Source organism: Leopardus geoffroyi, chromosome B2 (assembly GCF_018350155.1).
Source record: "Leopardus geoffroyi isolate Oge1 chromosome B2, O.geoffroyi_Oge1_pat1.0, whole genome shotgun sequence".
In the NCBI taxonomy this organism is placed as follows: domain Eukaryota; kingdom Metazoa; phylum Chordata; class Mammalia; order Carnivora; family Felidae; genus Leopardus; species Leopardus geoffroyi.
The window spans coordinates 133,148,159-133,169,867 of record NC_059332.1 but is presented as its reverse complement, the minus strand read 5'-3'; the positions used below and the strand labels follow the sequence as shown (position 1 = coordinate 133,169,867).

The window sequence follows — 21,709 nt, the reverse complement described above, 5'->3', positions numbered from 1 at the left end:
CCCAACCGTGAGTCCACTCAACACTTTCTAGAACTCACAGTGGTTCCTACTTTGTGGCATCTGGATTAACAGTAAACCAAATCGGTGACCCAGCACAGACCCCGGCAGCACACCCTCCGCGGCCCCATTATCTTCAGTGTCTTTAGCACAGATTACCTCCCTGTACTCCAGGTGAGGGAACTCATCCCAAGTGGCCACACATTTGTTTTACCCGCCCCGGTCCGTGTCACTGGTTCACTTTACAAACGTGCAGCCCTGCTGGGATTTGACTTTAAGGAATTGGGAATCACAGGGCTTGACTTCCCACCCTTTAAAGAGTTCGTCAATTTCCCTCTGGAAATTTCTCAAAAAGATAAGGAAAAGGATGAGAAAAAAAGATCGACACCAAGGTAGGTATTAGCCACCGTTCCGGTACCTGCCAGACTTAAACACTACCACAGAGGGTATCTGGAATTGCCCTTCGCTCCTGGAGAAGCGCCGCTCATTCCGGTTCCTGGCAGGTGAGCCCCAGACCTAAGCGGAGACTTGGTCCTCGTTTAGAACTGACACCTGGGTGCGGGATCTTGCCTTACCAACCGCTGGTGACACCGGGAAGGAAGGACCCAAGAGCGAACACGGAAAGAACAGACGAGAGCATCCCAACTACCCAAAGCATCCTTGGCCTCCCCGTCGTCACCTGGCATGCGCTACCGCCGCTGGGCCGTGTCCCCTCCCGCCGCGCGCCCCGCGCGGTCCGGGCGGCGCCTCCTTACCTTGCGGGAGTACGGGGGCTTGCTCAGGTGGATGCCGTCGCGGACGAGCTTATCCCTGATCATGATCTTCAGCTTCAGCTTGGGGTAGCTCACCAGCTCCCTGCTGCGGGGGGCGGTCGTCTGGCTGCGGGGGTCCCCGCGGGTGCCCGAGGCCGGGCCGCCACACGGCTCCCCCCGGCGGCCGGTGGGGACGGTCACCGCGGGCGGCACGGGCGGCGGCTGCGGCTCCAGCGTGAAGTAGAGGCCGGCGGCGGCGGCATCCTGCTCCCGCAGCCGGCGCACGGCCTCCAGGATGCGGCGGCGGTGCGCGGGCGCCAGCACCCCGATGGCGTCCAGGTCCGGGTCCCCGATCTGTTTGCACACCTCCAGGTCATCGTAGCCGTTATCCACGAAGGACTCCGCGTACTGCGGGAGCTGCAGCGCTTTCAGCCACTCGTAAACTATGTTGGTGCACATGGTGGGACTGGAACCCCGCCGGCAAGCACCGTCCCAGCGCCCAAGCGGCACGGGCGGCACCAGTTCTTGGAACTTTTAATCCTCTCCTCCAAGGGGAAAGAGAAACCGCCGCGAAGTTCTCCGTGTAAAGGAAAGGAGAGGGCCGGAGCCAGAAGGCCAGCAGAAGAATCCCGAAGAGGGAGAAGCGTAAAAGCGGCAAAGTGAATTCCCCAAGCAGCCTGGAGCTCGCAGGCACTGGCGGCTGTGCGAGCCGCTCCGCTCCGCGCCGCCCCTGGATGCGCCGCCGCCGCGGGGAGGGGCGCGCGGCGGGCGCGGGAGGGGGCGGAGGCGGGCGGGGCCGGCACAGCCCTCGGACTCGCGCCGGGTCAGCGGCGCGCGGTGCCGCTCCGGAGTTTGCTCCGCCGGGACCGGCCGGGAGCCGCGCGCCGCATCTCGCCTTCCGGCGGCCGGTGGCGGCGTCTGAACGCGCGCTCCACGCTGGGGAGGCGGCTCCTCCGCGCAGCCCCGCGGCCGCCCTGGAGCGCCTCGTCTTCGCGAGTGCGGGTCACCGCCGTCCTCCCGGCGCGCAGGCTGCCCGGCTCCCGCGGCTGCCTGGGATCGCTCTGTGCATTTCTTTTTAATCCGATTTCTCTAGCTCGTGGAAATCTCACTTGGTCGCGAGCCGCCCCGACTTCGGCCGGCGCGCCCGCGGGCAGCCCAAGGGCACGTCCCGCTGCCTGACCCGGCCGGGCGAGGCCGTGAGGCCAAGTTGCCCTCCTCCTTGCCCAATCCGAGTTAGCTCCCCTTCCTCGGAGCCGGCGCGCAGGCCGGAGCCAGGCGGTCTGGCTTCTTCCGTGGACGCCCGCCCAGAGGCCCGAGCCGCGGCGCTTTAGCCCGGCGGGTGGGCGCGACGAGGGGACCGCCCGAGTCCGGCCGGCGCTGCGTGCCGCCCCTCCTCGCTGCGGCGGGGCGCGCGGGGCGGCGGAAAAAGCTGGCGCTCCTGCCTGGCTCTCCCCTCCGAAGCCCCCGAGTCTGCGAAAGTTTGGGATGGGTCGGACCTTTCCCCTGGGCCGGCGCGTTCCACCCGGCCCCCCCCCACCCTACTTTCTGCCAGGTTCTTTCATCCTCGTCTCCAGTGTGCTTTCAGTCCGGTCCGCCCACCATGCATTCCGCCCGAATCTCCCGGGTGGCTCTGTCCCCACGGACGCTTCCGGCGACCTGTCCTGGAGCCCAGGGAGCAGAGCTCACACCTCCCGCCCGGGATCGCGAGGACACGGATACACCGCCACCCAGCCGGCTTTAGAGGAGACGCTGGGACACCTTGGCGCGCCGCACTTTCTCTCCAGGGAAGAGAATCAGCCGAGTTTCCCCCTTTTCCCCAAATGCCTGGGCAAACGCCTGGGGGTGGGGACCCGAGCGGCAGGTGGAACAGAGCGAGTGCCTCGACTACATTTCCTGAATTATCTGACCTCTTCTTGGGGCTAAGAGAATTTTGGTCGAGGTACTCGATGGGGCAGGTCTCCTCTCTTTTCGCAGAAGGGCGATTCAACTTCGCGCCTGAGATATTGGAGGACCGAAACTGGGCGCTGTTCCCGGAGGAGTCCCGGTGGGGAGTGCCATCCGCTAACCTGGACCTTGGAGACAGACTACTGATGATTTCAGAGTCGTTTCCAGAATTGCGCATTTGGCTTTGGGGGGTGGGGGAGGGGAGAGTCCTCTTTCCCTAAATCAGAAAAGCTTAACCCTTTAAGGGACACAGACCCCTTAAAGAAGCAAACGGCAGCTTTGACCCTTTTGCCCGGAAAAGCACCCCACCTAGGCGCACCCAAAATGTTCCCTACAGTTCGGGGCGGGGGGGGGGGGGGGTCCGGGGCTAGGGTGTCCGGGTTTCTGAGCTCAGGCACTAGCGAGCGGATCCCACGTTATGAAGAGCCGCCAGGAAGAACCTGCCAGGAAGGGACCTGTTGCAGGGTGGGAGGAGAACGAGCTCGAAGAGCTGTCGGGCTACCTGTAGCCCCTCGCTCCTGCTGTCATCAAGGCCACTCCTTCCGGAGCCCGAGCTGGGGCGGGGCGTTTCTCCCGGACGCTGGGATCCAGTCCTCGCGGCCCCGCGGCTGCTGGCGCCTCTCCCGCGCCAAAGCAGACTGACAGTGCCCCCTTGCGGTCGCGCAGGCGAATTTTAAGGCGTTGTCCAAACACGCTTTATTCAGTGTAAGAGAGAGAGCCGAATCAATCTTTGTATCAGTTCCCTGCCCCACCTTTTAAATGAAGAATTTTTACATCACGTTTACCTTTGTATCCCAACGCTCTTTCCTAAGGACCTTTGATCTTTAGGAGGAAAACATTCCAGCAGTTTGAATTTTGCTGCTAAAGACATAAGTTATAGAAGATACTTACTTGGAACTCACTATATGTCAGGAATCTATACATGTATCTCCACGTATCTGACTAAGTAGTATTACATTCAGCATCTTACAGAAGAAGAAATTGAGGAAGCAGAACACTAATTTGACCCCTCCCCAAGATGTCGCCGTTCAGGACCGAGCAAGAGCTAGAACCCTGGAGGAATAAATTCAGGCTTGCCTCCCAGCTGCTATCCATTCCAGTCTCCAATGTATGCTGGAGGAAAACTTGGGCTGGTTGTAAGATAGGAGTCCACACCACCCCCGTTTCTTTTGGACTAGAGAACTTAAAGCTCTGGGGTTCTATCATTAGGGCTTTCTTTCCCAAGTCGTGCGAAAAGTCCAGCAGCTTCTTACTAGTTCTTTGCTTACTTGTAGACAGCCTTTTCCCCTCCGGGAGCTTAAAGACATTCACCTTATCTCATTAATCCTCTGTGAAGGCAGCAAGTATTTTTATTTCCATTTTATAATTAGCGAAACTGGTTTGGGGGAAGATAAATGACTGGCCCAAGGTCATATAGTAAATCAGGAGGGAGACAAGAATAAACCTGCCTTGTCAAACTGTCACCCCAACAGGCAGCAGTGATTCTCCTTTATTTATGTGCAAAGTCACCATCCAATTAGGAAATAAAGTATCCTGGTGCTCCCTTTGGAAGGGAAGCCTTTTATAAATTAATCAGTTGTTAATCAGTCATAAATAAAACTTACTGTTACCTCTAGAGAAAACCTGCTGTCTGGAGACTTCTGAACTGCAGGGGTGCTTTTTCTAGATATCCTTCTCCTTCTCTGGTCTCCTCCACTGGCTCACCTCTTTTATGTGTGAACCCTCAAGGCTTCTATCTTTCTACTGCTTGCCTTAGCATACAAGCCTAAAGAGATTTAGTTCTAGAGGCCACTGCATGTAATTTCAAATGCAGAGGGTGTATAGCCTAAATGTGTCTCTACCCATGGCTACCGTCCAAAGCAAAACTGGAAAGAATGACTGGTTAATATTAAGATTTAGAACTAGGGTTTGGGAGGTAGGAGGCCATTCGAGATTGTCTGAAACATCCGCGTTTGCATGGAGGAAGTCAAGGCTCAGGAAGGACAATGGACTTACCTGAGATCACACAGCTAGCTCAGGAATAGAACCAGAGCAGCAACCATCTCGATTTCCTCGAATGCTCATCACTATTGCTATATGACCTCATTTTTCTGTAAGTGCCTGGCTCCTGTCGCAATCATTCATTTACTCATCAAATGTGTATTAAGTAGACATCCCAGTACCATTCACTGAACCAAAAAGAGAAGAGTTTTCTTCATTAAATGGAACTGGAGAGCTCTCGGAATTTTTAACATGTATAGAATAAATGGAAAGTTCCTTTCAATATATATTAGTTCATTAATTAGGAAGATTACAAAAGTTCTATTTTCTAAAAGCTTGAATTGATAATCCAAATTCTATGAATCATAACATTAGCCGAAATCTGAAATTAAACTGTAGTTCACATCCACACAAAAATGTACTTAAAAAAAAAAAAAAAAACAAGTGGCTATTATGTTCCTAGGCATAGCCTTAGAACAGCAAATTAATTTACTCAACATACATTGTCAAGTGCCTATAATTTTACAAGTACTTCTGAGTGGTGTTGCTTTATTAGAGTTTTTTTTTTTTTTACATGAAAAATTTCAGAACACTTATCATGCTGTTTATTATTTAATATGTTTGGGGCCAGATTTTTTTTTTTTTTTCAGAAAGAACTTCTTACCTAATGAAAATCAATGGAAAAATAGGTTGTGAAAAAAGTTTCTTTATAGGCACCATTTTAGAGATGTTTTGCACTAGTGATAACTCTGGCAAAATGCCTATTGATACTCTCAGTGTAATAAATTAATGATAATCATATTCAGGTTTTAAATTCTAAATATCAGGAAACAGCTTTTCCACTTTGCTCAGACTCTGTAACTTGATTTAAGGATATAGAGTGAAAAATCATTTATTATGAAATTTTCTTGGTGCCACATAGGTTTCATAGCATTTATCCCAAAGATAAATGTTCTCACACAGGGTGCGTAAAAATTAAATTCCATTAACATCTGTTAAACGTCAGTCCCCAGGGTGTCTAGCCTTGTAAAAGTCAAGTATATATAATATTAATCTTAAAATGCAGAATATGTTTTGCCTCTCCTGAACCATGAGCTAAAAAGCATCTAGAAGGAACATATGCCATAGGGAGAAATGAGAACAATACACTTGAGTGATGTAACGGGCAATCTGTTCTCTGGTGGTTGGGGGTGAGGCAACTGCATTAGGGGAAGCCTGGGTGGAGGCGTCTGGTAAGATGTCTGATCTGTATACATTATACTCGTGTGACAACACATATATGCAAGAAGGAGAGACAAGAAACAGTAGGGAGTCACAGCAGGATACCATTAGATTATTCATGTCTATTATAACATGCCTTTCTTTCTTTAAGGAGGGAACAAAAGGTGAAAAGAAAAACGTGCAAGAAGTCAAAGACCTGGAGGTCACTAACAGAAAGATAGCCCAGCGAGAAGAGGATAGAGAGAGACAATAAGATGAGATCCATTTTTTTACATTCGTATCCTCGCATCTCTGGTACTCCCCAAACCTTCTATTATTTTTAAATGCACCCACAAAGAGGGTGAAAGTATTAGTCCAGTGTTTTCTAAGGTAGAATGATAGGTGGAATATTTCGTTAAATAACCATAAGCAGCTCTTGGACCTTCCTTTTTTTCTTTTTTTTTTTTTTTTCCAGTCTAAGTCAGCAAAAATGAACCTAAAAGTTAGGTTGTATAATCTCCTACGAATGAAACGATATTGAGAAAAGCTGTTTCAGGACTCCTGGATGGCTCAGTCAGTTAAGCGACGGACTCTTGATTTCAGCTCAGGTCACGAACTCACGGTTCGAGAGTCTGAACCCTAAGTCGGGCTCTGCACTGACAGTTTGGAGCCTCGAGCCTGCTTTGGAGTCTCTGTCTCCCTTTTTCTCTGCCCACTCCCCTCCTCCACAAACACAGGCGCGCACGTGTGCATGCTCTCTCTTCCTTTCTCTCAAAAAACAAATAAATAAATAAACTTTTTTTTTCAAAGCTATTTCAGAAAAGTGAAAGTTATTTATGTAACCACAACATTGCAATCACTCAATTGATAGCCAGGTGTCCAAATCAAATAAATATTAGCTGTTCCCATCTAACAGTGACTTCCATTCTGGAGTTAGGACAAAGAATTTGATGGAAGCTACTTCTTGAGATCTACCTGGCTCCAAATGACTGGGAGGTTGTAGGTTGTCTTTTTTGAAGCAAAGTCATTTCATAGGTTTGTTTTAAAATCTATTCCTTCTTATTTGACTTAAATTTGCTATTGGGGGGTGCCTAGCTGGCTCAGCTGGTAGACCATGCAACTCTTGATCGTGGGGTTGTGAGTTCAAGCCCCACATTGGGTGTAGAGATTACTTAAAAATAAAGTCTTTTAGCGACACCTGGATGACTTAGTGGGTTGCGTACCTGACTCAATTTTGGCTCAGGTCCTGATCCCAGGGTCGTGGGATCGAGCCCCATGTTAGGCTTTATACTGAGTGGAGCCTGCTTAATATTCTCTCTCTCTCTCTCTCTCTCTCTCTCTCTCTCTCTTTGTCTCTCTCAAATTAAAAAAATAAAATAAAATCTTCTAAGAAAATTTTTGCTATTGGAATATGTAGGCTAAAACTCTTGAATCCTTGACTTGTAAGAAACTGGCACATAATTAGAACTTCTGTGGAAGCCTGAGGTCTTTCCAGCTTTAGAGACAGGTAGCGTGCATTGCAGTTTCAAAATGCTAAACTTTGGGGTCACTTTTGATATATATATGACATCTTAGACCTTATTTATGGATGTGGCAACATAAAACCTGAGTGCAACATCAGATCCTTAGGCCAGCAGAGCCCTGTTCCTAAAAGGATGGTTGACAAATATGGGAATAGCAGATATTTTGGCTACACCTTTAAAACTTTTCAGTTTAACAGTTTCATCAAAACCAAATTTCAGACTCTCTTTTAGGGTTGTTCAGCTGTCTTGTCTGAGTGAGCCCAGACCCCCTTGGACCACAGTCATGGTCTTGAATACATGCTCTCAGCCAGGGTGTTCTGACCTCAGAGTCACTTGCTAGTGGCCAAGAAAGGGGGTCTTCAGGGAACCTGCCCAGAAAAACATAAACAATTCATTCTTTATATTGTACACCAGGATAAATTCCAAATGGATCAGAAGCCTAAAGATAAAGATAAAATGATATACTTATTAAAAGAAAATATAAGTATATGGGGAAGACTTTCTTAATTTTGCTTCAATTTCCAGAAAGAATGGGAAAAAATTGCTAACATTTGATTACATAAATATAAAAAAATGCATGCATGGCAAACAAATAAAATAAAAACTAAAAAAAAAAAAAAATCAACTGTCACTAGCAAAGTAAAAAGATAAATGACACCCTGTGGGAAAATATTCAGATTTGTATGACAATCAAGGACTGATATAGTTAATACCAAAAAAAAAAAAAAAAAAAAAAAGCAAAGAAAGAAAAATAAAGCATCTAAAAATAGAGAAGGAAACAGGCAGAAGACCTATGGGGAAATGGGCCAGATAGTTACAAGCAATAATACAAATGGTTATTCATTTGAGCGACTCTCCACCTTCCCCAAATAAAAGAAAAACACATCCAAACTCTACTGAGAAGCCATGGCTTACCTAACAGATTAGCAAAAACCCAAAAGTTTAGCAACAAACTCTGTTGCCGAGGCCGTAGAGAAATGAACATTCTCACAGATTGAGGGTAAATAAATGCCAGATGACAAAACCTACACATTGGTCAGACTCAGAGAAGTAAAATTCACATTATCTAATTTAATTAAAAGAGAACTGTTAACCAGGTATTGAATCTAAAAGACCAAAAGTAAACCCTGCAGTCTCACAATATAGTAATTCCAGGAAGAAGCTTTTTTCCCTAGAAGTTGAGGAAACCAAGGAAACAGGTTGGGATTCGAATATGGACACTTGGAGAAGGATCCCTGCTGAGCTGGAACCCAGAATCCTGAGAAAGTCGCACTGCCTGGTTGAAGAGAAAGGCCACCTGACTGGTTAGGAGAAAAGACCCCGTGAGCTAGGATCGGACCTTTGAAGAAAGGGTACCATCTCACTGGGCACAAACCCCAAGAGTTCAAAGGAGGCCCCACAGAGCAGAGGTTTCTAGGGTAGGTTACTGACTGCCTGGGGCAGAAACCTAACAGTGGGTTCTAGGAGTGTAGAAAATCAGAAACCATATCCTCCTCTTACTGGAGGCAACAAAGCAGAAGGCAGTAAATCCCTTGTCCGTTTTCCTGATTTGCATTCTGCCTCCAGCACACTTTTACCAAAACTCAACAGGGAGCCCGCCCGTACAGCAGAAATGTGGTGTGCTGAGTTCAGGTGCCAGCGGCTTTAAGTGGAGGATAAAATGGTGGATCTGAGAAATGAGAAAAAATAACCCGCACCACACCGATGGAGGAGGATTTGGCAATATTCCCCCAAACATCATGTTCACTTACCCTTCAATTTAGCAATCCCACTTCTACAAATCTTTCCCAAAAATACTAGCAAAGTTTCTAAAAATTAAGTATGCGTAAGACTATTTATCCCAGTACTATTTGTATTAGCTAACTATTAGAACCAAATGCCCATCAATAAGGGACTGATGGAATAGGCTATGGAATAAGTCAGCACAATGAAGTAGGCGGCAACTGTTAAAGGAATCAGGACTATCTCCATACACTAGACATATTACTATTTGAAATACCAGGACACATTACTATTTGAAACAAAAACAAAAGAAAACAAAACAAAAACTCAAGATGGGGGAAAGTACTTATAACATGCTGCTCTCTATTCAATGAAGAGGAAGTAAGGATATATGCCCTATAATTTCAGAAATGGTTACCCGAAAAGAGATATATGGAAAGGATGGAAGGGATGGGGATGGGACTTTAAATAACTTCGCTTTGTAGATTCGACTGTGAAGCCATGAAAGGTAATTATAAAACTAAATTTTAAAAGGTAACCTCCCCAAACTAGAAATAAAACAAAAGAAATATAATTGTTTGGTAGTGGCATAACTACATAGAGAGGAGCTTTCCAAGAATCTTTGAAAAGTAGTAGGCTGACCCTATGACCCAGCAATTGATACAAAATGATACAAAAACACTCACTCTCTGACTCTCTCTAAAAAATAAACATTAAAAATTAAAATATATATATTTATAAAAATGTAAAACAATACTTCCTTTCTTGTGAACTTTCTATTTTAGAAAATATAGTTATTTCCCATGAAATTATGGTATTTGTGTTAACATGTAGGGGTTTATTATTGTTACTTTAAACAAATAAATATTTTAAAGTTTCCTTAGTTTTGGGGTGCCTGGGTGGCTCGGTCGGTTAAGCGTCCGACTTCAGCTCAGGTCACGATCTCACGGTTCATGGGTTCAAGCCCCGTGTAGGGCTCTGTGCTGACAGCTCAGAGCTGGAGCCTGTTTCAGATTCTGTGTCTCCCTCTCTCTCTCTCTGCCCCTTCCCCACTCACACTGTCTCTCTCAAAAATAAACATTAAAAAAAAAAAAGAAAGAAGAAGAAAATCACTTAAAGTTTTCTTAGTTTTAATTTCTAATGTGATAAATACCAGTAGATAAAGTCCACATAAACAGAAGTTCTGTGGATCCTCAATAATTTTTAAGAGTATCATGTACTCATAAAACAAAAGGTTTGATAAATGCTGATCTAAATAATGTCAATGGCTGACAACATCACCAAAAGAGTGACATTCAGACATTGTTATTACTCGTTATTACTTCCTATTGGAAATAGACACTACCTATAAAGTAGTCTTGCCAAAAGTGATACTGAGCCTGATTCTGTTCCAAGCTCTACATCTACCAATTTCTTGAAATTGTGGAAGATGCAGTCAGCAAGATTCGGACCGAGGGAGACTCTGGAGAAAAAAACCAACTGGTTTACTTAAACAAAAATGGCGGGGTAGGGTTGGATGGGGAGAGAAAGAGAGAGAGAGAGAGAGGGAGAGGAGGCTTTGACAAGAGAAATAACAAGCAGATCAACCAGTTTTAAATACGGACTTTTTTTTTTTTTTCTGGAACCTGATTCAAACAGCACTGTTGAATATTGCTATAAGAAAATGAGAAAGATGTGAACGCTGACTAAAAATTTGTTGAGGGGCGCCTGGGTGGCACAGTTGGTTAAGCGTCCGACTTCAGCCAGGTCACGATCTCGCGGTCTGTGAGTTCGAGCCCCGCGTCAGGCTCTGGGCTGATGGCTCAGAGCCTGGAGCCTGTTTCCGATTCTGTGTCTCCCTCTCTCTCTGCCCCTCCCCCGTTCATGCTCTGTCTCTCACTGTCCCAAAAATAAATAAACGTTGAAAAAAAAAAAACAAAAATAAATTTAAAAAATAAAAATAAAAATTTGTTGATATTAGGAAACTAGTGATAATTTTTAGGTGTGATAATAGTACCGTAGCTATGTGTGCTTCCCTTTTTTAATGGAGACGTTCTATAGAGATGAAAATTTTAGAGACAAAATGACATAAAGCCTGGGATTTGGTTCACAATAACCTGGAGAGGCAAGAGGTGATAATACATGAAACGAGATTAGCCATGAGTTCATTGTTGATGCTGGGAGATACTAAATCTGGCTCATTATATTATTTTCTTTACTATTTTACGTGTTTTCAAATGTCCAGGGTAACAAGTTAAACAAATACATAGGGTATGCAAATTCCACATTGTCCTGTGGGCCGACCTACAACCCTGCGGACAGACACAGGATGGTCTATTGTAATTAAAACACACTGCTTACCGCCTCTCAGAGGGGGAGATTGACAATGACAGAGATCAGAGATACTATGTGGAGGTCAGAGCTGCAGGGGGTCAGAACCAGAAGGGTTGAAAGGAGCTTAACATACAATCTATGTTTGGTGCACCAGTAGGGTGGAACTAGAATTTAAAAATTGGAAAAATACTTTATGACATTATTTCTTTTGTCATTTAATATTTCTTAAGTGCCTGTCATGTATCAAGCACTGTTCTTTTTTTTTTTTAATTTTTTAATGTTTATTTATGTTTGAGAGAGAGAAAGAGAGCCTGCGAGCAGTGGAGTGGCACAGAGAGAGGGGGACACAGGATCTGAAGCAGGCTCTAGGCTCCGAGCTGTCAGCACAGAGCCCCATGCGGGGCTCAAACCCACAAACTGTGAGATCATGACCTGAGCCTGAAGTCGAAGCTTAATGGACTGAGCCCCCCAGGCGCCCTTCTTTTTTTTTGTTTTAATTTTGATTTATTCTTGAGAGAGAGAGAGAGAGCATGAGCGGGGTAAGGGAGAGAGAGGGAGGCACAGAATCTGAAGCAGGCTCCAGGATCCGAGCTGTCAGCACAGAGCTCCATGTGGGACTCGAACTCACGGACCGCGAGATCATGACCTGAGCCTCAAGTCGGAGGCTTAACCGACGGAGCCGCCCAGGTACTCCTTTTTGTTTTTGTTTTTGTTTTTATTTTGGGGTTTTTTTGTTTTAATTTTTAATATCAAGTGCTGTTCTAAGCATGGAGACACAGCAGTGTCAGAGAGAGACAGTCTCCGTTCTCATGAGGCTTGCATCAATAACTGTATTTCGGGTGAAGATAAAAAATATGAAGAAAAATATAGAAAGGAAGAAAGAATATCCTGAAACACCTGGAGGAAGAAATGTGTGGGGTAGAGGGAACCGCAAATGCAAAGGCACTGAGGCAGCATCAAGCACTGTGCGTTTGGGGAGAAGGTCTGTGTACTAGAGCAAAGTGAAAGTGGGGGAGAGTGGTAGCAGTCGGAGTAGAGAGGGAGGCAGGACCAAACCACCACAAGGGCATTGGAGCTTCTTTCTTCTTCTTCTTCTTCTTCTTCTTCTTCTTCTTTTTTAATATTTATTTATTTTTGAGAGAGAGGGTGCACATGCACGGGGGAGGGTCAGACAGAGGGGGACAGAGGATCCAAAGCGGGCTCCGTGCTGACAGCAGCAAGCCCAACGTGGGGCTCGAACTCAAGAACGACGAGATAATGACCTGAGCGGAAGTCGGACGCTGGGCGCCCCAGGAGCTTGTTTCAAATGTGATGGAGAGCCGCGGGAGGGTTCTGAGCAGGGACCTTGAGCTGATTTATACTTGAACAGGGCTACTCTGGCTGCTCCATGGAGTAGAAACCACAGGGACCAAGCTCAGAGGAGGTGAGACCTCACAAGAAGCTACTTCAATGGGCCCAGCAAGGCCTTGGGCTAGACCACTACCATGGCAAACATGATGAGACGTGTTCAGAATGTGTAATATACTAATGGTACTTGTTGGGTGTGGACTGTTGAAAAGGGAGGAACCTAGGGGGATAAATTGTTGGCACGAGCGAATGGGGGTATGAGTTGCCACATCCCGAAATAGAGCAGACAGAAGAAGAGTGAGTTGGGGAGTGGGGGCAGAGAGGAAGCAAAGGTCTTCATTGGACACAGGGAGTTTCAGGCGCCTGATGCATCTAAGTGGAGCCATCGAGGGGAGCTTGTAGTGAGGGGAGAGCCTTTGGGAAGAAATGCAAAGGGCCGTTTCAGAGGCGGTTGCTATTTAAAGTCATAAGATGAAATAAGACTGGATGAAGGAAAGCAAAGGATGAAACTTCAGGGCACCGCAACGTGGAGAATCTGGATGGGACTCTGAGGAGCCACAGGAGAGAAGCAGAAGAGGAAGCCAGTGAGGTGGGGATCTGGGAGATGTGAACCAAGCCACTGCAAGAGGGGAATGAACAATGACTGTGGTCACTGCTGCAGAGGGATTCAGAGATGCGGGAACCAAAACTGACTTCCAATGGGGCAATAGGGAGACCAGTGTCTGGCCTCGTGGGGAACAGTCTCGGTCAGAGTGGGCTCAGGAGAGACGGAGGGAAGAAAGTGGGCGTGGCAAAAAACCCCACTTGGTTCAGGGGCGTAGCTAGAAGGGATCTGACAAATGGGGCTGCGCCTAGGGAAGGAGAGTGGTGAAGGAAGGTCTTGTTGAGGGATGGGAGAAATTGCCGTATGTGGGGCTCTAGAGAAAATGATCCAGGAAGCGGGGAAGCAGGTGATGCAGGAACAGAGGCTTTGGGTGGCCGGGAGGGGAAGGACTCCAGGGCATGAGCGGAGGGTCTGGCCTTGGGCAGGAGCCCAGCTGGTTCACTTTATTTGTTGTAGGTGGGAAAGCAGTGTCTGTGGGGACAGATGCAGGGAGGTGAGTAGATTTGGTAATGAGAGAATGCGGAAGTTCTATTCTGATTGATGACCGAAGGCAAGGTCACCTGATGAGAGAGAGGAGGAAGGGAAGGGAGATAAGAGATGGGATAGACTCAGTCCTGCTAGAGCATGGGAGCGTGAGTTGACTGGAAAAATAGAGCAGGGACGCCAGCCATCCTGGGGTCATATTGGAGGCTGATGGTCATAAATTTAATGAGACCAGTCAGCGGGACTGTGTGTCCTCCTTCAGCTGTGACAGGATGCTCAGGTGTAGGTGCAGAACTGACGGAGGGTTTGCTTTGACCAAATTTGGACTTAAAGAAATAACACGGAGTAAAATACAAGACTGGCTTTACATACAAGGAATGAGAAGTTGGAATAATCAAACAAACTTAGAGGTTTAACAGTCCGTCTTTCTTACCTGGGAGAAAGCAGAAGAATTGATCTAGTTAGTCAAACGATACAATCAAAAATTTTCTTATATGGGATTATACATTTTTAATGGATTCATATAAATAAAATGCCTACTCAAAACCATACTGGCAACCTTTCTGATTCAGAAGGCAGTGTGGTTGCTTGGAGTTATAATTATGAGCATCAATTACTGTACTTTAAAAGAAGTACTAGTCTTGATGTTAGAGAGACAAGGGAATGATGATTATACTTGATAGAATTCCAGACAACCCACCTTAACATTCTGATTGAAATTCCTTAATATAACCTACCACCCTGAAAATGCTACAGGAAAGGAAATCACAGGACTCAGAAATCTTTTTCCAGGGCCTGAGATTACTGGTGTAGATGGGTAAAGACGATTTACAAGTCACTGTGAGCACACAGAGACATAAATTTCAGGCACAAAGGAAATAAAAGAAATGAGCACACCAGCTATAAGAAAGGAAGAGTTTCTTCTTTAACTTTTATTGCATTAATTGAATTCTATACCTAGAAGCAGTGAAAATGACTTAAGGCAATTTTTTTTTCTTTCCAGAAAATTCTGAAAGATTACGCTTTTGATCGGGAGGAGAATAACTTACAAAAAATACCATGAAAGATTTATAAAATATAAAAGCTATCAAGCAGACTTTTTCCAAAGACGTCAAAATTTAGGATCTTGGAAAAAATCTATATTCTCCAGCAAGTTCTATGAGATTAATGGAGAAAATGTTTAAAAATTTTTTTGACAAAAATCCTAGTGTGTCCATTAAAAAATGGAAAGTCTATCAGGAAAATACTAGATGATAAATAAGAATGCAACAATAAATTGTGTAAACTTACAGGAAGTTAGGTCCATGTATCTTCTTGTTCCTATGGAATTTCAGGTAAAAGCAGAGTTCTTTGAAGCCAGTAGTGTCAATGTTACTGTGTGTTAGAAAGACCAGGTTGTGCCTTTCTTTAAAACATGAAGAGGGGCGCCTGGATGGCTCAGTTGGTTAAACTTCTGACTTTAGCTCAGATCATTATCTCACGGTCCTCTGTGGGTTCGAGCCCCATGTCGGGCTCTGTGCTGACAGCTTGGAGCCTGGAGTCTGCTTCGGATTCTGTGTCTCCCTTTCTCTCTCTCTCTCTCTCTCTCTCTCTCTCTCTCTGTCCTTCCTCTGCTCGTGCTCTGTCTCTCAAAAAATAAGTAAACATTAAAAATAAACTAAAAAAAAAAAACATGCAGGGCTCCTACACTTTCAAAGGAGCTCTTAATTGCTATCATGAAACAAGGGAAATGGTTAATGGTTTTTTTTAAAAGGCGCCTCACAGAGTGCAAGTAATCTATAAGCCAAGTATTTTAACATGACTTCTTTTAGCAAAATTCCATTTTTCCTGTAATAATATTACATTCTAAATTTCCCTTTTATACAGATGTTTCAAGCGTCATACAATAGTTAAGACAAAAGGAAGTTCAAAATGTTCTCTGTAGATAAGTAGAAAAAAATGTCATACACGTCTTCATATTAGTACAAATTAATGAGCTTTATCAAAGATGCCAGTGAAATACGAATTTTCAGACCCAGAAGCCCCCGCGTACTCTCATTTTGAGTCTACTGCCCTGCTGTATCAGACAGTGGTCCCTTCGGTTATCCACACCTCCCGTGGCTTTGATAGCACTGCACTGATTCCCTTCCCCTTGCTGATCCTGTCTCACTGAGCCTCCCCCGTGGCCCCAATTTGGCCAACACCACCCTTCCCTGTATTGCTGAAGACACTTGTGGTCTCTCGCCCGCTCAATATACTTCCATCCATGCAATTCGCTGATCCTCGGCCCTGTCCCCAAACTATCTCTTTTGCTCCAAATCCAAAGTCCTAGATCTTCCCTGAAGGACAGGTGCGCGCGAATGTCTCCCTACCAATGACATTGATCTTTTCATCCCACCTGCTGCAAATCGAATCATCTTTCTTGGCAAGTTATAGGTCTTTTGTTCTCCGTTCGCTTGAATGCACAACCGTGTGCTGAGTGCCCTCGTGCCAGGTGTGGTGAAAAGCCCTCTGGACAGAAAAGACACTCGCTCGCCACCCTGGGGGCCCTGGTGCACAGTGGTAAGCACAGAGGCCTAAACACGCACGTTAACACGAGAAGTAAGTGCTCGGCTGATTGTAAGTATGAAGAGCTACAGGTGCCTTGCCGGTTCCAAGCGGAGCAATGAGCCACAGGTAATGATGAGCTATCTGATTGGCGGTTTTAGGCTGGATACGTGGACGACGCTGTGAAGGATCAGCTGGAAAATGCCGAGTATTATTCCGCCAAGTAAATAAAATGTCAAGTATGATACCTATACTATAAATTGCTATTAATTGGTATATAGAAGCCTTCATGCCTTGCAGGGGAGGGCGGGTGCACAGATTGGTTCAAAGATTCAATGGTTCCATTCTGCTATATATATCCGCCCCCCCCCCCCCCCCAGACTCTCACAACGGTCTCTAAGGATGTTCATTGCAATGTTATTTGTGATGATAGGGACAGGGAGGCAACCTGTTGTTCATCACTGGGAGGGGGGAAAGGTAAAACTATGGTGGGTGTACTGCATATAATGGAGATATGAAACAAGAAAGTGGGGGTGCAGCCCTGTCTTTCAGAATGGAAGGCACACTGAGAATTGGGGGGGGTAGGGGAGAGGAAATTTCAGTTTGCTGTCTCTAACAAGGGCTGAGGATGGAAGGGGTGGGAGAGGGAGGCTGCTCTGCTCCTAATTTACCCTCCAGTTTGAACAGGATTTGTTCAGAGGCTAGGTAAATGTAAGTCTGTGGCCCAAAGTTCATTGGTGTCTGAAGCTAAGAATTACTCGGGAAGGTTGACATGTGTTTTCTGACTACCACCAAATCCCTGTCTTTCCAAACTCCACACTCCCCACAGTGTTTTATTATGGATCCCTGATCTGAGCACCTGCCACCCAGGACTGGAATCTTTGGGTAAAGTATACAGAATGGTTAAGTCCCTGAGGTTTTAGTTACACTGCCTGGTTTCATGTCCTATGAATCTCTCTCTCTGAAAATAAATAAATAAATAAATAAAATCTTAAAAAAAAAAAAAGTTAAACACAGTTCCCCTTCTTCCAAAGTCACTTGCTTTGGTTTTTTTGTACCATGGGTAATTTCAATGTCCTGCCTTGGAATATTTCCCATTCCTATACATTTTTGTGATGGGTGTTAATCTTATTATCTTCTAAGTCAGTAACCAATAAAAATTTACTTTTGAATTAATCCATGTTACTTATGTTACTAGTAACCACTGATTTCAATGCATTTTGGCATAAACAGTTCTCTCCATGTGATCATGGATGACTGGGGCAGGAATTGACAAGCTTTTTCTGTAAAGGGCCCAGAGTAAATGTTTTAGGCTTTATGTTCTACACAAATATCCAGAGACACTCTGCTCAATGATTCCACAAAGTCCACAAATCCTCCCCTTAAAAAAGAACTGTCAGTTTTCATACATTTTTTTCCTGTATACTTTAGACAAAAGTCTCTGATGTATATGAAGGGGCAACATGTCACATGTTTCCATGATCCACAGTCAACCTTCTTTGGACAAGCCACAAGAGGATTTTACCTTAACAACCAAGATCCTTTCACATTTGATGGGGTTTTTTTGTTTGTTTGTTTTTTGTTTTTTGTTTCTTCTTTCTTTTTTTTTTTTTTTTTTTTTTTGCAAAATCCCACGCCATGCCTGCTTTTGCCCTATGATAGAGCTACCCTCATTCATTTTACAGTTGAACTATGTGGCCTGATATTCACTAAATAAAATACAGCAAAATAGATATGGCCAAGAAAGGATAAGTGACAGGCAAGATGTGACAGAGAATTCTTTTTCTTATTTGTCCCTGAGTGGTGGCAATGAAAGTAATTTGAGGAATACCAGGAAGGGATTTGAAAAGGCAAGAATTATAGGAATAAACAGAGCCCCTCGGTCAATCATTAGAAACATCACCAAACCTCCTCAAAATCTTTGAAACATGAATGTTTGCAGTTCTCCCTTTGGACTCGACAAGTTCTTTACACACCTGAAAGATGAAGGTGGTTATAGAAGGTGGATATCCAAATGTCAGGTGTATTCTTCGTGGTGCCGTGCAGAATTGTTGGTTCTTTGGGATTCTGAGCGCCAGTAGAGGTGCTGAATGGGAAAGTTCAAGTTGGAATCCTAGCGGTCTCCTGGCAGTAAAATGAAATAGATGTGGTAAAAATAACACTTTTCTAACAAAGAAACATAGATTTGTAAACTCTTAAAAAACGCAGCAGGTTCCGTTCTGCCACATTGATAAAAAACAGGAAAATAGGATAAAAGCATCCCCAGAGACAGTAAAATTGAACATAAAGGTTAACTTTTCTATTACAAAGCTTGAAAACAACAATTTTACCAAGACTTTGATGAGAAAAGGGTGAAAGTACTTAAAAGCACATCAGAAAAAAAAATTCATGTTTCACCTTTTCTAATTATCAAAATAATCCATATGGAAAACGACTGCAAAAGTATTAACCTGTTAACCAGGATTATTGTAGGATGATGAGGTTATGAGTGAACTTATACTTTTCTGTATTTTTTCAACTTTTTGCAATTACAATATATTTATGAGCCAATAAAAAATAAATAATAAATGAATAAAGAAAAACTTTTTTTTAAATGTTTATTTATTTTGAGAGAGACAGAGAAAGCAGGGGCAGAGAGAGAGAGGGAGAGAGAGAATCCCAAGCAGGCTCCACACTATTAGTACAAAGCCTGATGCAGGGCTTGACCCCAAGAACCACGAGACAATGACCTGAACTGAAACCAAGAATTGGATGCTTAACTGACAGAGCCACCCAGGCCCCCCAAAATATTCCTTTCTTAATAATCATGTTATCTCTGACATTACCTTCTCCAGGAAAGCTTCCAAATCTTTAGAGGACCCTACTCCTCCAAAACTGAATTTGTGACTATGATAAAGAATCAGGCTTCAGTTTTGATGTCTGCCCACAGCTTTAAGCCTCACCTCTCCTTCCTTTGTGTACCACATCTTGACAAGCTGGTCAGAAAGAGGAGGTGCTCCCTCCTTTGGATCTAGCTCAAGATTTAGACCACAAACACCTGCCCATCCGCAAGAATTCTCACAAAAACCTCACCCATCAACCACAATAAAAACTGGGAACCAACATTTTTCCCTTGCTCTCTCAAGCCATTTGTATGGAATCCTACAAAAGGTATAATCTATACCACGATTATAGAGCACTTCATTGGTGGGCTGGGACAGATCCAGGGCTGGACAGCAAAGTGAGAAGGAGGAACATTTTGGAGTGAGAGAAATGTTCTACATCTTAATCGTCATGCAGGTTTCAGGATGGTACATGTATAATGAAATTCACAGAACGGTACAATTCTGATGAGTGAATGTCACTAGATATAAACTACACCTGAGAAAAGGTAAGTTTTGAAAATTGCAACAGATACGTGATCAATGACAGAGTCTTCTGAGGACATTCCAAGATAGTATATGGTCCTGTGGTCTACTTGGAAGTTCATATAGATAACATTTCAAGGGAGATACCCTGTTGGTTTTGACTGGGTATTCATATAAACTTTTTAAAGAGGTGAGTGATAGTGCTAATCCTTATCTGTAAGTTTTGAATTTGTATTGTTTCTTTCCATGTACAAAGCAAGTTTTTTTCCTACAAAAAAAATTTAAACAGAAAGAAAACACTACCAATCTATAAAGCAAAATGGCAGACATTGAACTAAAAGCTATTACTTATCACAAAAAATTATCCTATCTTTTCTCTCTACAATGGCAGTGCTGAAAGCAGAAACTTAGATTGGGTTAAGAAATTTAAGTAATTAACAAAATACATAAAACAGTGAATAATAAACATAAAGGAACTAATCGATAATACTACAATAGTAGGGGGCTTTAACACCCCACTTACATCAATGGACAGATCATCTAAACAGAAAATCGACAAGGAAACAGTGGCTTTGACTGACACTCTGGACCAGATGGATTTAACAGATATATTCAGAACACTGCATTCTAAACCAGCAGAATACACATTCTTTTCAAGTACACATGGAATATTCTCCAGAACAGTGTCATAGAGTTGGTCTGGAGTTCTCTCTTGTCCAGTAAGAGAGAGGGATGCAGGATCAAAAATGTGAGAGAGGCTAATGTCTGGGAGGAGACAAGAGCCCCGAGTAAGGGTCCTTGCTCCATTTTTATTAGGATCAGAAGGCTTACAATTGTGGTGATATACGTGCACAAAGAGACAATGAAATCATGATCATCAACTCATGGGCATGAGGGAAAGGGGGTTTTGAAGATATGCGGTGTTAGGGGTTTGGGTTAATACAAGACAAAATGCTGGCACTGGGCAAAGGTTGTTGATAGCAGATGTGAGGCACCACCCCTGTTTACCTAAACTGGTCTAGGGCACAAGAAAGACAGAGCATGCTACCTCAGGGTCAGCAAGGCATCTTTCTTTTGCTAATTAGCTCTGCTCTGGGCAAATTCACCAGCTGCAATCCATAGCCCTATTTACCTGTTTACCTAATTTGGTCCTTCCTTCCTATGAAAGCAACTTTCTGCTATTACACTAAGTTGGGGGGCATTTCCACCCTGAATATCTAATCTTGTTTACCTCATCTTGGATGTTTTCATCCTGAGATTCCCTATTCCTATACCTTTGTCCTGTACAGTGGGCCTTTGCCCCATTTGTTCTATATTGGGGGCCTTTGCCCCATTTGTCCTATAATGGGAGCCTTTGCCCTGTTTACCTAATCTTATTTACCTAATCTTGTTTACCCAAACTTGAGTGTGTTCATCCTATGGCTTTCTAATTTGTTATGCCTTGTTGATCCATCAGTACAGGCTCAGGGAATTCCTAAGCTTAATCCCCACAGAATAGATCACATTTTAGGTCATAAAGCAAGCATCAACAGTTCAAAAAAGGTCTAAGTCATATTGTGCCTCTTTTCAGACCACAATCCTATGAAACTAGAAGTCAACCACAAGAAAAAATCTGGAAAGACCATAGATACCTGGAGGTTAAATAACATGCTACTAAACAATGAATGGGTCAACCAGGAATAAAAGAAGAAATTAAAAGTACATGGAAATGAATGAAAACACAACAGTCCAAAACTTTTGGGATGCATCAAATGTGGTTCTAAGAGGGAAGTTTATAGCAGTACAGGCCTACCTCAAGAAACAAGGAAAAAAACTCAAATAAAGAACATAACTTTATACCTAAAGGATCTAGAAAAAGAGCAACGAACAAAACTTAAAAACTACCAGAAGGAAGGAAATAATAAAGGTTAGAGTAGAAATAAATTATATAGAAACTAAAAAAAACAATAGAACAGATTAATGAAACCAGGA

General features: G+C 44.2%; 1 protein-coding gene across 2 annotated transcripts in view; it reads right to left on the bottom strand.

Moving 5' to 3' along the window:
* Positions 1-1,494, bottom strand: part of SAMD5 (sterile alpha motif domain containing 5) — a 57,127-nt gene extending 55,633 nt beyond the window's left edge. The window contains exon 1 of one of the 2 annotated variants that reach the window (XM_045499971.1): positions 753-1,494. In XM_045499971.1, coding sequence (XP_045355927.1) covers positions 753-1,208 — 456 coding nt within the window. In that variant the 5' untranslated portion in view covers positions 1,209-1,494. The remainder of the gene's footprint in view (positions 1-752) is intronic. The other variant, XM_045499972.1, reaches the window with a different exon arrangement.
* Between the last annotated feature and the right edge of the window lie 20,215 nt (positions 1,495-21,709).